Below are 16,806 nucleotides of genomic sequence, written 5' to 3'. Positions count from 1 at the left end.
TGTCTGTCTGTCTCTGCATGTGATGTCAGCAGGTCATCACAGTGGAGATGGTAAACTATGTTCTTTCTCTCAATCTGCCTGGAAGTTGTACCGTGTGCGTGCGTGTGTGTGTGTGTGTGTGTGCATGTCTCACTTCCTTTTGGAGTTCCTCTCTCTCTCGTCTGTCCTTCCGTCTGTCTGTGGTCCTACCCATGACTCAACCTGTTTTTCCTCCACTTGTTTCTGTGGAAAAACCCTTTCCATCCCTCCCCTTTCTCTCTCTCTCTCTCTCTCTCTCTCTCTCTCTCTCTCTCTCTCTCTCTCTCTCCCCCCCTCCCTCCCATGTACTCTGTGGTGTGTCACATGGTTGTGTGTGTGTGGTGTTGTCTTGGTGGACAGACACGCTGTCCTTTGGAAAGGTACGAGTGTGTCCTTGTTGTTCTGTGGCGCCTTGCCTTTACCCGTTGCTGTCATCCTCTGTCTCTCTGTCTCTATATCTCTGTCTCGAATTATCTGTCTCTATATCTCTGTCTCTATATCCCTGTCTCTATGTCTCTGTATCTCTGTCTCCATATCTCTTAACTTTTATCTGTATGTATGTCTGTCTCACTCACACTCTCATTTGTCACGTTTGTATCTTTTCTGCCCCCTCTGTCTCTATCTCAACCTATATATTTGTCTCTCTATCTATCTGATTCTCTCTCTCTCTCTCTCTCTCTCTCTCTCTCTCTCTCTCTCTCTCTCTCTCTCTCTCTCTCTCTCTCTCTCTCTCTCTCTCTCTCTCTCTCTCTCTCTCTCTCTCTCTCTCTCTCTCTCTCTCTCTCTCTCTCTCTCTCTCTCTCTCTCTCTCTCTCTCTCTCCCTCCCTCTCTCGTCTCTCTGTCATTCTGTCATTATCTCTAATGTCCATTCCAAAACAGAGGGGATGTTTGTTGTGTATTGCTAATGATGAGGTCTGAGAAGTTGCGTAATTTGTAGAAACAAGGTGAATAATATGAAGTATTTTGTATTAATGTAAGTTGTAGTAGTCCTACAGTATGTTATGCTATACTGAGGGATCGTATACCTAAGTTAAACTGTAACGTTGTATGCCAATGTTTATATGTTTGTGTTCATATTTGTGTCGATGCTTACGTTCATGTGTGTGTGTTCATATTTTCATATTTGTGTGTGTGTGTGTCTTCAGAGACAGACGATTACGCTGAGATCATAGATGAAGAGGACACGTACACGATGCCTTCTAGTGAGTACACAGGACGCACACACACACACACACACACGCACGCACGCACGCACGTGTGTGTGTGTGCGTGCCCAGTGCGCACGTATTTATATGTGAGTTTACAGTGTGTGTGTGTGTGTGTGTGTGTGTGTGTGTGTGTGTGTGTGTGTGTTTGGTCAGGATGTAAACGGAGTAAGCACAAAGGGTTATTGCGACCGTAGAGACATAATTATTATAAGGGTCTACTTTCAACTGCAACTTTCATCATCTGTAAGGTCCAATTCAGAGCGCTTGCAATTGTCCTCCGGCAGAAAAATAATCCACTGTCCTATACAAAAGTGTCATGCAGCGAAAACAGCCAATCTATAAGATCACAATTGTAGATCATGCTCAAAACTGTTTGACCTCGTCATAAATCTAAACGGCGATTGAGTGTTTTAGCTGTATGTCGTGGACCACAGTCACCACAATGGGGAAAAAAGCCTTTGGCTGTTTTTTGTGTGGTTTTATCCACATAAATAAATTAAATTATTCTATTTGGTTTATGACATTAGAAGAGATGCTATATAACTTCAAAGAGCCGAAGTTCAGTCAGTGGAAGAGATCGGGGGAAAATACACTGTATTGTATTATTAGAGCCCTGGCGTCTGTTGTTATTATTAGACTCACTGACTGTATCTTGTGTCTGTGGTTCTCTGCATGGGAAAACACCTTCCAGAAGGTTTGAAGTGAAGTGGTGTGAATGGAACACCATAAATGTCCAAACCAACTAAACACTCTTATCGACCTGTTAAAATAAACCTCAGTCTTTGTGCAGATGTGTTAGACATGTGTGCAGTGTGCATGTTCAGTGTTTGCGTACTTCTAGGTAATAATAATAATAATAATTGTGACGAAACTGCCTCCCCCTGGCCAACCGGGGCGCCTTTTGGAGGGGGAAGGAACTGGTTGGAATAACGTGTTCCTTCCACACGCTACGTCCAACCGGGGTCCTCGACAAAGTTACGAATGTTAATTAAGCTCCTTTTGATTGGGTTAATCACTTAACCCGTTTAGACCTGACGTAAAAAAAAGTATTTGTGCCGCATTTTCACGATTTTTCAAAAAATAGCAGACTTACAAGCTCATAGCGCGCTCAAAACATGTCGCAAGAGCTTGTAGATCGTGGTTAAAAGATGGGCTCAAAAAATAGAAGGCGTGGCTCACCTCTCATGTGGTTCTGACACTCGATGAGGGCCCAGTTCATGACATATCTATGACGTATCGGTACGATGACTCCACATATTATGGGCAACTGATTCAAACGCTGAAGCACTGAGAAAACTGTTGCGCCTTTCTTCGTCCTTTTTTTTTTCAAACTTGACTACGGTAGCGGTGGTCTCAAAAACATACGGGAAACTTTGACAGGAAAAGACTCGCTCACCGTATAGAAAAAGAAGTAAAACTCCTTAGACTGAGACTTTTATTTTATCATGCTTTTATGCTTTTTTAAGCAAACGTCTCGGTCATAGCACTGACGAAGGTCTGAGGACCGAAACGTTTGCTTTTTAATTGCACCATGAGCACAGAGCACCATAAAGCATGATAAAATGAAAGCATTTTTTTTCCTAAGTCTCAGTCTAAGAAGTTTTACTTCTTTTTCTATACGGTGAGCGAGTCTTTTCCTGTCAAAGTTTCCCAACTGATTCAAACGCAATTCGCTTCCGTTATGGAAAAATATAAGTTCAATGTGTCGCCAAATCTAAAACGTGCTGTGAAAAAAAAAGAACGCACTTGGTACGTCCTTGGCAGTGTGCTCAAGACATTTGGCGCTGGTCGGTCCAGTGGCTCATGAGATTACCACCCGAACAGAACCACACACGCACACACAGACTTTGACCCTCTTCTAGACTGCTCAGCCCCCTAGCCCATTTGGACCTGAGATCAGATTCTAAAAATGTCTTCTACATCCTGACAGTTTTCTGAAAAAGCTATGTTTCTATGTCGGTCGTTCTTCGATTTTTCAAAAATAGCAGACCTACAAGCTCATAGTGCACCACTCGGTGGCGTGCTATGAGCTTGTAGATCTGCTATTTTTAAGATCAAAAGGGGTTCCCGCCCAGAATGGGCTAGAAGCCACCGTAAAGCCTGCTAGTCATGGTTGCCATAGCGATGGTGTAAAACTGTAAATCATAAATCATGACATTATGATTTCAAACCAACAAACTTATGCAATTTGATGAGAAAAGTAGCACGAGCAAGCATGCTAATTCTCCCAGCATGGGCAGGGATGAATGTGTGCGATGAAGAGCGAAAAATAGCCAATCTACAAGCTCACTGTCGGTTAGCTTCTAAGATCTGCTATTTTGGAACATTTTGACATTTGTGGGGATTTATTTCTTCTTTCTATAATGACATAACCCAAATAGGGACGCCATGGTAGGAAGTGGTTAAGCGTTGTGTTCACTGAATCTGAATCACTGAATCGGAAAGAACCACAGGAGTTTAAAGGTCCTAATTATTATATTGACTATAATAAAAATATATTTCATGTTATGATAATAGGTACTTTGGTCATGCTATTGTAGGCTACGTCCTTGTCATATCACATCACATAACATTCATTGTATACAAAGTGTGTGTGTGTGTGTGTGTGTGTGTGTGTGTGTGTGTGTGTGTGTGTGTGTGTGTGTGTGTGTGTGTGTGTGTGTGTGTGTGTGTGTGTGTGTGTGTGTGTGTGTGTGAGTGCGTGCGCATGCGTGCGTGCGCGATCACGTCACACTGTCACTCAAATATCTCCACAGTCGGTGTCATAATCACACTAAAGACATGCTAAAAAAAGCTAAACAGAATCCAGGTCTGGTGAGTCGCGGGCGTGTGCGCACTGTGCACGTAAAACGAGCACGCACGCACTTCTCCGCGCTAAAACGCAGGTCTCGTCGACAATTAACTATAGGCACGTTTTATCTCTCTCTCCGTTTGCAAGGCCCTTAACCCATTCTGACCTGAGATCAGATTCATACGAGGTTTCCACTGGACACACACTGGTCTGATTAACCCATTCTGACCTGAGATCAGATTCTAAAAATGTCTTCTACATCCTGATAGTTTTCCATTCTGACCTGAGATCAGATTAAAAAAAATGTCTTCTACATCCTGACAGTTTTCTGAAAAAGCCATGTTTCTGTGTCAGTCGTTCTTCGATTTAAAAAAAATGGCAGACCTACAAGTTCGTAGCGCGCCACTCGGTGGCACGCTATGAGCTTGTAGATCTGCTATTTTCCAATAGCTAAAGCATAACATAATGCTAACACAGAATACTATGGTGGACTTAGACCAAGGTATAACTGATCTGTCTACACTACAGTAACATGATATCAATGTGACTAACTCTATATAACCCGCTCTAACAGAATACTATGGTGGACTAGACCAAGGTAACGGCACTGGGAAGGGACCACTGCACCTCCCCATTCATGATTTGTGATTGTGATGACACGTTGGTTTTTTTCGTGGTCGTTTGGTTTGGTTTGGTTGTTACTTTCTGTTTGCTTGCTATATATATATATAAATATATACACATTGCAAAAGTAGAGTTATGTATTATTATTTCCTCTGTCCCCTTGTCGACTCGTTGTTTTGACCCTCTCTCTTTCTGTATCTCTGTCGTTTTGATGAATTGTGTGGTCCGTTGTCAGTTCAGAACAAATTATCAGTCAAAGATTATTATTATTATATATTATATATTGTTTGTCATTTTACTTATTCACTGTTATTTCTGACACCACAGGTTTTAACGTATTGTATGGTCTTCAAATAAATACACCGCTTTATACAGGCGGCGGTTGTCCAAACTTTTTTCAAACGGGGCGAAATGAGAAAATATGAAAAACACCCAAGGGCCAACTACATCTCCGACAATATCATAATGTACTTTCGGAACCATGTTAAAGTCACTGCAGTTTTAATGGCAGTTTTCGAGATGTTTTGGCAAATTATCCCTGGAATGGAATGGTCCAATCGGCTCCATTTTAAAGCTCGTTGGATGCGTGACCTTGAGGACATTAAGCACATTGATTGGCGGTGCCAGTCGAAATTGTGCCGTGGGCTGCAATTGGCCCGCAGGCCAGACTCTGGGCACGCTGAGTTATAGGGCTTAAGCGTGTTGCTCAAGGGCACTTTGACACTTTAGACTGGGGTCGGGATGGCGAACTGTGACGGCCTCTCAAACCACCGAATCAAAGTATTCTATCTTTTTAAACCAATCATATATAAAAATGATATGCCATTACTTTGTCCAGGAATAGGAAATATTAATACAGTTACAATAAAAGATGAACTTAACCACTTTAACCCTGGCGTCCCACTTTTGGGCATGTCATGATAGGTAAACATGTAAAAAAATGAAATGCACTTTGTTTTTATAGCAGCTCTACAAGCTAGTCGATCAGCTATTTTCTAAATAATAAGAGAACATTCTGGTGGTTTAGTGGTTAAAGAACGCGAGCCTCCACAGCAGCCCAAACGGCTTCTTACTGTGAATAGAGTTGGTGTGCTGCTTCAGTAAAGTCCACTACCATTTGATCTAGAGCAGAATCTTCTAGAATAGATCATGATACAAAGCAATAATGTAAGAAAAAAAAAGTATTCTGAAGAGAGTAGTGTATTGACGTCTTGGGACAGAATGTGACTGACAATGACATCGATGATTGTAAATTAGGTACTATAAACTATCCCCGAAACGATTCAAAATGTTTCCTTGAACGTGAATAGTGGATGCTGAATTTTGTTCTGAACCCGAGAGGCACAATGATACTAGTCCTGCACAACCCTGGACCCTTCATGTCTGTTCACAGGCTGTTATCCCCACAGCACAACCTGAGATAACCACTTAAACCCATTCTGACCTGAGATCAGATTCTAAAAATGTCTTCTACATCCTGACAGTTTTCTGAAAAAGCTACGTTTCTATGTCAGTCGTTCTTCGATTAAAAAGAAAATAGCAGACCTACAAGCTCGTAGCGCGCCACTCGGTGGCGCGCTATGAGCTTGTAGATCTGCTATTTTTCAATAGCTAAAGCATGACATAATGCTAACACCAAAAGGGGTTCCCACGCTAGCAACATTTTGCCCAAATTAGCCAATGGGCTCTATGCACACAGGAATGACTGTTCCTACTTCCGGGCCTCTTTACTACTTCCCTTCGCAGGTGTTACCGATGATACTAATTAACACATTTTGCGACCATGGAGTTTTTTTCAGAATGGAGACATAGAGTTCCCAGCAGATTTCGAAAAAAACTAAAACTAAAAATGAATTCCCTGAGACGTCCCCAGACGCCTTGGGCACCACAGGGGGGGTTATTATAAAGACGGTTGGAGACGTCTTGGGCACACAATGTGTTTGAACCCATTCTGACCTGAGATCAGATTCTAAAAATGTCTTCTACATCCTGACAGTTTTCTGAAAAAGCCATGTTTCTATGTCAGTCGTTCTTCGATTTTCTCTCTATGAGCTTGTAGATCTGCTATTTTTCAATAGCTAAAGCATGACATAATGCTAACACCAAAAGGGGTTCCCGCCCAAAATGGGTTAACTAGACTCTGTTCCATTTAGTGTACAGTGGTTCTGAAACTTTTCTATTTTATTTCAAAGACCCCCATAACTCTTGAGAGTGTACAAATGGACACAATGCCTGCGAGTTATACATGCCCGTACGGGGGGCCATTCATTTTGGAACCCACTCGAGGACACTTTGAGAGACCCACTGGTGTAGCAGGGTGTTTCCGGGTGAGCCAACACACGCACAATATCAAATCAGCACCCTGACTCTGTTTGACTGTATAGAATGGAACAGAGCCTTCATCAGTATACCGCGTGACACCGATGCAGTAAAGGGAAGGGAAGCCCTGAGTTCTTTCCAAAATGGCGCACGTATACTGTGCATAGAGCCCACCGACAAGCTCTCGAGGTTGTAGATTTGGTGTAGAAGGAAACGGAGAGCAGACCAAAATGCAGCCGACTCCCCCCTGTGGCAAAGGACAGTATCACTTTGCCACTGTTCAGAGGGTTTAAGTGGTTAATTAAAGATGCACTGCATTCCCAACTGTGTCACATATAGTGTTTTGGATTTTGACTTTTTTTCTAGTCCCGTGACATTGTTGTGTTCCCCATTCACGTGTCCCATGGCATGAACCCGGCTGTGTTTTATGCAGAGGCTGTCGTGTCATTGCATGCTGTCGACATTAAAACACTGCCAGTTTTTCCACCAAGCTAGTCAGAGTACTCTCTCTATAGCATGCATATAGCTCCCCTCAGTGGCGTGGATTGTGGTTGATTCATTGAAGTGTTGTATGTGTACACGTGTTATAATTATAGGGATGGAGCTGGAAACCCCTGAGCCCATTAACCCATTTAGACGTCGAAATCAAAAAAGTATTCTGAAAGAATATATATTCTTTGTCATTTGTGCCATTTTCACGATTTTTCCAAAATAGCAGACCTACAAGCTATGAGCTTGTAGTTCTGCTTTTTTTTTTTATCGTGAAAATGGCAATGTTATCGAGCATGACGGCCCGTGACGTCATGTTTAAACAATCAAGACGAGGCGATGAAATTAATAATTCGAATCGCACAAACATGTCGGCACAAAAACAAAAAATAAGTGGTCGTCTCACGTCTTTCCACGAAACATTAGACAATGCTCAATAGTGGGCTCGATAAAAGCCTTGAGACCTGGTTCAATAAGCAGGATCAATATGACGCTCACAATCAATACAACATGAGCTCCATCCCTACTTCTAATGGCTCCACACGGGGAGGAGAAACACTCTGACAAGCTGGGTAAATACATGCCACGGCCACTATGACCACCACGGACAATACGGATGTGTTTGACCCTAAGGCCTATACTCTTTGTTTTCTGTCCAGCACGGGACTATGAGATCCAGAGAGATCGCATCGAGTTGGGTCGCTGCATCGGAGAGGGCCAGTTTGGAGATGTCCACCAGGGAGTCTACATTAGCCCGGTATACGCACGCACACACACACACACACACACACACACACAAAGAGAGGTGACATTGTGATTTTAATTTCTGATCATCACGTGAACACAATTATTTCGGGGGCTCTCGGTTGGCACAGGGGTAAAGATTAAAAAATATATATGTCTAGGATCTGTCCTCTGTGAATATATATATATATACAGTATTTCCCATCAGTTTCATTTTGATACTCGTGCTAAAAAGCCTCCTTCAATTAGTTTATCTTTCTCTCCTTATTTTTGAGCCAGCTGATGCTCAGTAGATATTGTGTATTAATGCCTCTCTAACTCTCTCTCTAACTCTATCTCTACACACACACACACACACACACACACACACCACACACACAATAAACATTGCCGTTTGTTGTTCAGGAGAATCCAGCTCTGTCCGTGGCCGTCAAGACCTGCAAGAACTCTACCTCAGACAGCGTCCGGGAGAAGTTCCTCCAGGAGGCCTGTAAGTCCTGGTTCACTTCTACTAATTACATCCATCACAGAAACATCATGTTGATCTCTAGCAACGGACACACAATAAGGACAAATCTAATATAAACATCTAGTTTGAATTGGCACCAAAATGCACATTAAAATGTATTACTTAAAGATGGAGTGCCGTGATTTTTTTCCACCATAAAACATGATCATCAGGTCTTATTGTTATATAAGGAGGTATAACTTTTTCAAAAAAGTGTACAGTATTTGTTAAAATGTTGTTTTTATGTGGGCAAGCCCACCAGTTCATTAAGTATGCCTGGTTTGCCTGGTGGGGTGGTGATGGGTGGAGATCCACCCACAGCTGTAGTTATATGATAAAGAGGGAGGGGTTAGGGGAGGGGCTGATAATGTGATGTCACTATATTACTGTTTATTTCATTGGCCTGTTTGACTGTCAAGGGTTCATCCTCCAGGAAGAAACCCTAAATACAAAGTTAATACACCATTGCACATACAAACGACTCCAGGGTGTCTAATGAAGTACTGTCACCTCATAGACACATGAAAAACCGGAAAACCTACAAAAATTGTGGCACTCCATCTTTAAGCCATTCTGACCTGAGATCAGATTAAAAAAAATGTCTTCTACATCCTGACAGTTTTCTGAAAAAGCTATGTTTCTATGTCAGTCGCTCTTTGATTTTTCAAAAATAGCAGACTGCTATTTTTCAATAGCTAAAGCATGACATGATGCTAACACCAAAACGGGTTCCTGCCCAAATTTGGTTAAAAGTGTTGAGTGTGGCTAAATACATACAATAAAATAAATACATATTGCAGTCTATTTAAAAAAATAGAGAAGATTTACCAGCTCATTTTCAAGTTTCGTTGAAAGTCTTTGTGAAAGTCTGTTCACCTATAATGCCGTGCCCTAAACAGGCACACCAGGTTGAAAGGGCATTGCATGGTATAACACGTCAGTTATAAGGTGTATTTTTACGGTAACTGTGTGTGTGTGTGTGTGTGTGTGTGTGTGTGTGTGTGTGTGTGTGTGTGTGTGTGTGTGTGTGTGTGTGTGTGTGTGTGTGTGTGTGTGCGTGTGCGTGTGCGTGTGCGTGTGCGTGTGTGCGCGTGCGTGCATGTGTGCATACAGTGACCATGCGTCAGTTCGACCACCCTCACATAGTGAAGCTGATGGGCGTCATCACAGAGAACCCTGTGTGGATCATCATGGAGCTGTGCACTCTGGGAGAGGTAGTTTTTACCCTGCTTGTCTGTCTGTCTCTCTCTCTCTCTCTCTCTCTCCACCAAGGCTTATTTTCAGCATTCATACCTTGATTAATCTGTGTGATCGCTTTACAAATGTGTTTTGTTCAATTTGAAGCTCTTATATTCACAAAGTCACACCTGTGTGAAGTGAGGGTCGCTACCAACCTTGAAACATACTGTACCTTAGTTACGTCACCAAGAATGGTGGTCCCTCATATTGGCCAAGGGTTTCCACTATCCACCTATACATACCGACAGATTTGCTCAGACACATATGACGTAAATACTCCATTCATGGTCAATGGCATTTAATGTTTGTGTTTAGACGGAATCTACACTATAGCTGTTTATAGGAGGGGCTATCCTATAACTGTTTATAGGTGGGCTAGCCTATAGCTGTTTATAGGAGGGCTAGCTAGCCTATAGCTGTTTATAGGAGGGGCTAGCCTATAGCTGTTTATAGGTGGGCTAGCCTATAGCTGTTTATAGGAGGGGCTAGCCTATAGCTGTTTATAGGAGGGGCTAGCCTATAGCTGTTTATAGGAGGGGCTAGCCTATAGCTGTTTATAGGAGGGGCTGGCCTATAGCTGTTTATACGAGGGGCTAGCTAGCCTATAGGTTTATAGGAGGGGCTGGCCTATAGCTGTTTATAGGAGGGGCAGGCCTATAGGAGGGGCTGGCCTATAGCTGTTTATAGGAGGGGCTAGCCTATAGCTGTTTATAGGAGGGGCTAGCCTATAGCTGTTTATAGGAGGGGCTATCCTATAGCTGTTTATAGGAGGGGCTGGCCTATAGCTGTTTATAGGAGGGGCTAGCCTATAGCTGTTTATAGGAGGGGCTAGCCTATAGCTGTTTATAGGAGGGGCTATCCTATAGCTGTTTATAGGAGGGGCTATCCTATAGCTGTTTATAGGAGGGGTTGGCCTATAGCTGTTTATATGAGGGGCTAGTCTATAGCTGTTTATAGGAGGGGCTGGCCTATAGCTGTTTATAGGAGGGGCTGGCCTATAGCTGTTTATAGGAGGGGCTAGCCTATAGCTGTTTATAGGAGGGGCTAACCTATAGCTGTTTATAGGAGGGGCAGGCCTATAGGAGGGGCTGGCCTATAGCTGTTTATAGGAGGGGCTGGCCTATAGCTGTTTATAGGAGGGGCTGGCCTATAGCTGTTTATAGGAGGGGCTAGCCTATAGCTGTTTATAGGAGGGGCTAGCCTATAGCTGTTTATAGGAGGGGCTGGCCTATAGCTGTTTATAGGAGGGGCAGGCCTATAGGAGGGGCTGGCCTATAGCTGTTTATAGGAGGGGCTGGCCTATAGCTGTTTATAGGAGGGGCTGGCCTATAGCTGTTTATAGGAGGGGCTAGCCTATAGCTGTTTATAGGAGGGGCTAACCTATAGCTGTTTATAGGAGGGGCTAGCCTATAGCTGTTTATAGGAGGGGCTGGCCTATAGCTGTTTATAGGAGGGGCTAGCCTATAGCTGTTTATAGGAGGGGCTAGCCTATAGCTGTTTATAGGAGGGGCTAGCCTATAGCTGTTTATAGGAGGGGCTAGCCTATAGCTGTTTATAGGAGGGGCTAGCCTATAGCTGTTTATAGGAGGGGCTTAGCCTATAGGTTTATAGGAGGGGCTAGCTAGCCTATAGCTGTTTATAGGAGGGCTAGCTAGCCTATAGCTGTTTATAGGAGGGCTAGCCTATAGCTGTTTATAGGAGGGGCTGGCCTATAGCTGTTTATAGGAGGGGCTAGCCTATAGCTGTTTATAGGAGGGGCTAGCCTATAGCTGTTTATAGGAGAGGCTGGCCTATAGCTGTTTATAGGAGGGGCTAGCACCCCTCAATAGTAAGTTCTAAGTTCTAGAAAATTCTAGTGTGGTTGCCACAGTCGCTTACATAGGCCCCTCCCACTTGACTCTTGAAAAGTAATTTGAAATTTTCTATTATAACGCTTGAATAGTTTGGTCTTCTGCCCCGCAAGGGAATTTATGTCTTTATAAACGATTGTAAAACATAGATTGGTTACGTAACCAACAACAGCCAATTGTCTACTACAAACATTATGCAAAGCTCGGCCAATCACAGCAGAAGTTAGGTAGGTTACTCCGGAAGAAGAAGAAGAAGCATATAATAAAGTGTGACAATAACTATAGTCTGGTTGTAATAACTGATCACTGCTACCCGTCTCAGAGTGTGACGTGTCTCTCTCCTTGTTCCACAGCTGCGTTCCTTCCTGCAGGTGAGGAAGTACAGCCTGGAACTGTCCTCTCTCATCCTGTACTCGTACCAGCTGAGCACCGCGCTGGCCTACCTGGAGAGCAAACGATTCGTACACAGGTAACTAAATAATTTTGAACTGAAGTTATTTTTGTTAGGGAAGACGTTATGCATACGTTATGCAGACTGAAGACTCAGAATGAAGTCAGAACAGGCCAGCTCCATATATGGACACTGGGCAGGGGCCCTGTCCAGAGGCCTTTTTGGGGCGGCTCTGGATAACCGTGTGTCCGACCGACTCGACCAACTCGACATCGGGTACTGCACTCCCCGTGGGGGTGTGGAACGCACGTGTCGAATTTGAAGTCGGTGGGTCGAATGGTTCTCAAGGTACGTACAGACGTACACACACACTTAGTGCATTCACAGTTAGATGGGAATGCCATACCGTTGGTTGCTTTGTAGGCAGACATCGGTGTTTTGTACTTGTGCGGGAGGGAAGGGAGAAGGGAGGAGACGTGACATTTGGAGCTGGGTTCCTTCAGGTACAGTAGCTCAAGTTGTGTGTTTAAGAGCTCCATAATATTATTTGAGGACGTAGCTCGCTCACAACGTCATTTGACGTTGTTCTTTTGACGCCGATGGTCTATCTCCCGTTGGAGATTAGAGAGATGTCCTCCATCTGCTGTTAGTTCATGTCGCAGCTCTTGTTTGTTTGTTTTTACTTCTTGCCGATATAGTGACAAGTACAGTTCCCAGACTCTGTGTGTGTGTGTGTATGTGTTCTCTGTGTCTTTCTCGTGTTCAGGGGTTTATTCCATGTTCACGTTTGTTCAAGCTTCATATTAGACTACTAAGACTAGTGCTTTTACAGCATTGTTTGCGTCTCCCACCCATATCTTATTCTGTCCATTGAGTTTTAAGTACATACATTTAATGACATAACACATCTGAGTGTGGTGGTGGTGGTAGAGGACAATATTTATCACCATTCATTCTGAATAAGACAACAGGGTGTCTCCTGTGAGGGATAAACGAACAGCCTCGGCCACGTCCCCCCCCCACATATCACCTCTCCAGTCTTCTAGTGTAGGGGCGAGGGGCGTCCGGTGGAGGGCTGTGGCAGGCGGTGCTTGGCCATCTCCACCTCCAGCTCTACGAAGGTGAACGGGGTGTAGCCGTGGTGTTGGAGGTTCTTGTACGTGGTGTTGTCGAACGGCTCCTCCTCCTCCTCCTCCTCGGGCTCATATTTATGGCTCGCTGGGCTTTTAGGCGCCTTCCGAGGTGGCGGCGGCGCCGTCGTGGGCTCGCCTGCTTGGACGCAGAACGCCGCAGCAGCAGAGGGACGACAACTCCTCCTCGAGGGGACGGCCCGGCTCCTCTCCCACCGGAGGCACCCGAGAGAACCGAGTCGTCCCACTCCTAACCGTAGCAAGGAGGTCGCCGTTGTGACCGTGAATCGGCGACGTTTCAGGGGGATGCTGCTAGAAACAAACTACTTTTATGTGTGTACGTGCGGAATGGTTCTGTGTGGCAAATGCCCCGCAGCTTCGCTGATTGTTGTTTTAGTTTGACGATACGTTTTAAAGGACAATGACATGGTTGTGATGACGACGTGTCGTTGTGTAATGATGTCATCATGTGGAATACACAATGAGGTGAAACTGAACCGAAACAAACGCTATATTTCAGTTTGTTTCGTTTGTCACTCGGTCGTCTCCATATTTAGAACACAGACATAAACGGAGATAGACGGAGAGACTCTTCCTGGAATTCAGAGATATACAAGCGAGTGCTTTGAGGCCCATGTATGACATCAGCAATCGGCACTTGTACGTGACGTGTGACAGTGTGAGGCCAGTCGGCTATGATGATGTCAGCCAATCTATGACGTCGATACTATGATGTCAGCCAATCTATGACCACGATACTATGATGTCCTGTGCCTGGCATGCTGTAGTCTGGGAACCATCGATCTGCTGTTTGTTAAATTGTTTGTTTCCTTTGTGAATGTGGACAACAGTATGTTGGCCTGTTTGGGCCACCCTCCTCCTCCTATGTTTTCATTTCGCTAATCCCTAATGTACACACACACACACACGTTCTGAATGCCCCTGCCGACAGATTCAGTAGCTCAGCTCGGAATCTGAGATGAGGCATACTGTGAGGTCAGGCATGTCCATATAATTTGGGCATAATCCTGGCACGTGGACAGAAATGCACGTACACTTGCTCGCTCTCTCAAACTCAACTTTACATAAATGTTTTTGTCATTATTAGAGTGGGACAAAGTCACACTCCCTTTGGTTGCCATGGTTACACTGTTGTTTCTAAGGGGGGGGGGGGGTATTTTCCTGCAGAATGGGAGGCAACCTATAGGTAAGCAGCATGGGGTGCTTTGGTGACTGGAGCGGCTGGCTGGACTGGTTGGGATCCAACAGGTTGTAATGTGAGGAAGTGATTCTCAACCTTTTTCATTTCAGGGACCTCCAGATTGATATCCGTTAGGCCACATATTAGACAAAATGTTTTATCTTTGGGGTCTAGAAGACTCTAGAGGTCTGTATTTTGCGTGTCTTATTACTTAATTTAAGACCTGGAGGTGTGATCAATGCCATTTGGCTATTATTGTCCAGGTCTTAAGTAAAGTAATAAGATCTGGTACTTAAGACACGCACAATACAGCCCTAGAGGTCTGATTAGAAGGAAGACGGGCATTATTGTGTTTGAGTAATGTTGGTTTCATAAGCTTCATGAATTCATAATCTTCCATTTGAGCCCAATATGAACTTTTCTATCTCACTCTTCGCTGTACCTAAAGATTTTCAAATATGGAGTCATACTGAGTAAGTCATAGATATGTCACAGTCTGGTTATGGGTACCTATAGTCTGATCAGAGTGTAATCCCAATGTTTAGCGTTTACCACAGGCAAGGTACACACTACACAGACATGACATCTAAACATGCCAACCTAGTCCTAGAATAACTGCATGTGACCCATAGTTGAGCCTTGTGACAGCACCCTCTGGTGGGCACATTTTAGTTTTATTTGTATTTTTTTTGTTGCATTGCTTTTTTTTATTCTATTATAATAGCTGACTGTGTCTGATTCTCTGTTTAGTTCAGGTAACGTAGATTTAACGTAGATTATTGTTCTATTATGTGACCGGTATTTTGTATGGATAATGTTGTGGGTATTTAGGTTAGTATGTTATAAAATATAATGATGATCTTGCCGGGTGTCTGTCTCCATTCACAAACTGATGTGAGCTCACTCACCCACTATGCCCTATACCAGGGCTGGTATAGGGCTACGTACTTTCAAAATGACCAGCTCAACAAGATATTTACCCATCAAAAAAAAAACATTGCTGGAAATAGTTTAAAATGATACCTGAGGGGGCTTTGGAATAGCGGTGTAGTTCGCTGGCGTTACATAGAAGACAAACACACTTGGAATGGGAAAAAATTGAGTGGGGGGGGGGGGGGGGGGGGGAGAATGTGTTCTTTTTGTAAATTGTAATGCTACTAAGGTTTGTGCGCAACACTCTTGGCAAAAGTAGGCCGCTTGCATTGTGGTTTTGAGCTGACAGGCTCATTTTGAAGTCGATCAATCAAGTCACCTTAATTCAAGTGGCAGATGCCTTTTTTATATTTAAATTACTGTACATATCTGTTTACGTACATGGTCTACCTGCACAACCTTAGTGATCTACTGATAGATCGCAATCTACCTTTTGGGCACTCCTGCCCTATACAGTATATGTACAGGGACGTGCACACATAGACATCAAAGGGAGCTTCAGCCCCTGGCCTTTTACCCTTCTGTAAAACAACTGCCCTCTCCAGACCACCAATGCAGCATTTACTACATGGTGAAAGAAATGCAAATTGCCACTCATTTCCATGCCATGCTGGAAGGAAGGCAGCATTCAGGAGAATTGCTTTTTCTCCGAAGTCTCCTGAACTTGGAACACCAAACTTTGCATTGAACACATTTGTTTAGAGATCCATATCGTTACACCGCATCTCCACTAGCTAAAGAGTACTAGCTCACTGTGAGCTTGTAGATCTGCTATGTTTTGCTATTCTTGTCCAAAAATGCCCTCCTACGGGATTTCAGCCCCTGCTCCCTCTAATACTCTCTTCCAGCAACCGTTGAAATGTTTGGATATGCACATTATACTTAAACTAAGGTGCATGTGAGGCGTGTCTAATCCTCTATGAACTGTGCTTCATGTCTGTCCTCCAGGGACATAGCGGCGCGGAACGTCCTCGTGTCCACTCTGGACTGTGTGAAGCTGGGGGACTTTGGCCTGTCGCGATACATGGAGGACAGCTCTTACTACAAGGGTAGGTAACGCACCTGAATCACACACACACACACACACTCTCACTCACACACTCAGACTCAACCCACGGTCACACGCATAACACACACATGTAATTAAGGCATGACACACAGCTGTGCCATGCCATAATTACATTCATCACAGCACATTATTGAACTCAGCTGTGCTGAAATTGTGTTATAGACAGTTAAAGCATATATAGAATCAGGTCAATTAGCCGTGAAACGGTTGCATCTCCATTTTACCATGAATGCATTCTTCATACACTATGTGACCGTTATGAGATTAAAGGGCATCAATGTGTGCCCTGCT

General features: G+C 43.9%; 1 protein-coding gene across 4 annotated transcripts in view; it reads left to right on the top strand.

Annotated features, from left to right (window-relative positions):
• The window catches only part of ptk2ab (protein tyrosine kinase 2ab), a 144,800-nt gene that overhangs the window by 62,614 nt on the left and 65,380 nt on the right, over window positions 1–16,806 (top strand). For 3 of the 4 annotated variants that reach the window (XM_083761665.1, XM_083761662.1, XM_083761663.1), the window contains 6 exons: window positions 1,165–1,221; window positions 8,110–8,207; window positions 8,600–8,684; window positions 9,816–9,916; window positions 12,145–12,260; window positions 16,395–16,495. In XM_083761665.1, the coding sequence (XP_083617791.1) occupies window positions 1,165–1,221; window positions 8,110–8,207; window positions 8,600–8,684; window positions 9,816–9,916; window positions 12,145–12,260; window positions 16,395–16,495 (558 nt within the window). Of the gene's footprint in view, window positions 1–1,164; window positions 1,222–4,599; window positions 4,617–8,109; window positions 8,208–8,599; window positions 8,685–9,815; window positions 9,917–12,144; window positions 12,261–16,394; window positions 16,496–16,806 lie in introns of those variants that run through there. The other variant, XM_083761664.1, reaches the window with a different exon arrangement.

The sequence above is a fragment of the Protomyctophum parallelum genome, assembly GCF_964188405.1.
Source record: "Protomyctophum parallelum genome assembly, chromosome: 3".
Lineage (NCBI taxonomy): Eukaryota > Metazoa > Chordata > Actinopteri > Myctophiformes > Myctophidae > Protomyctophum > Protomyctophum parallelum.
This window is presented reverse-complemented; position numbering and strand designations above follow the sequence as displayed.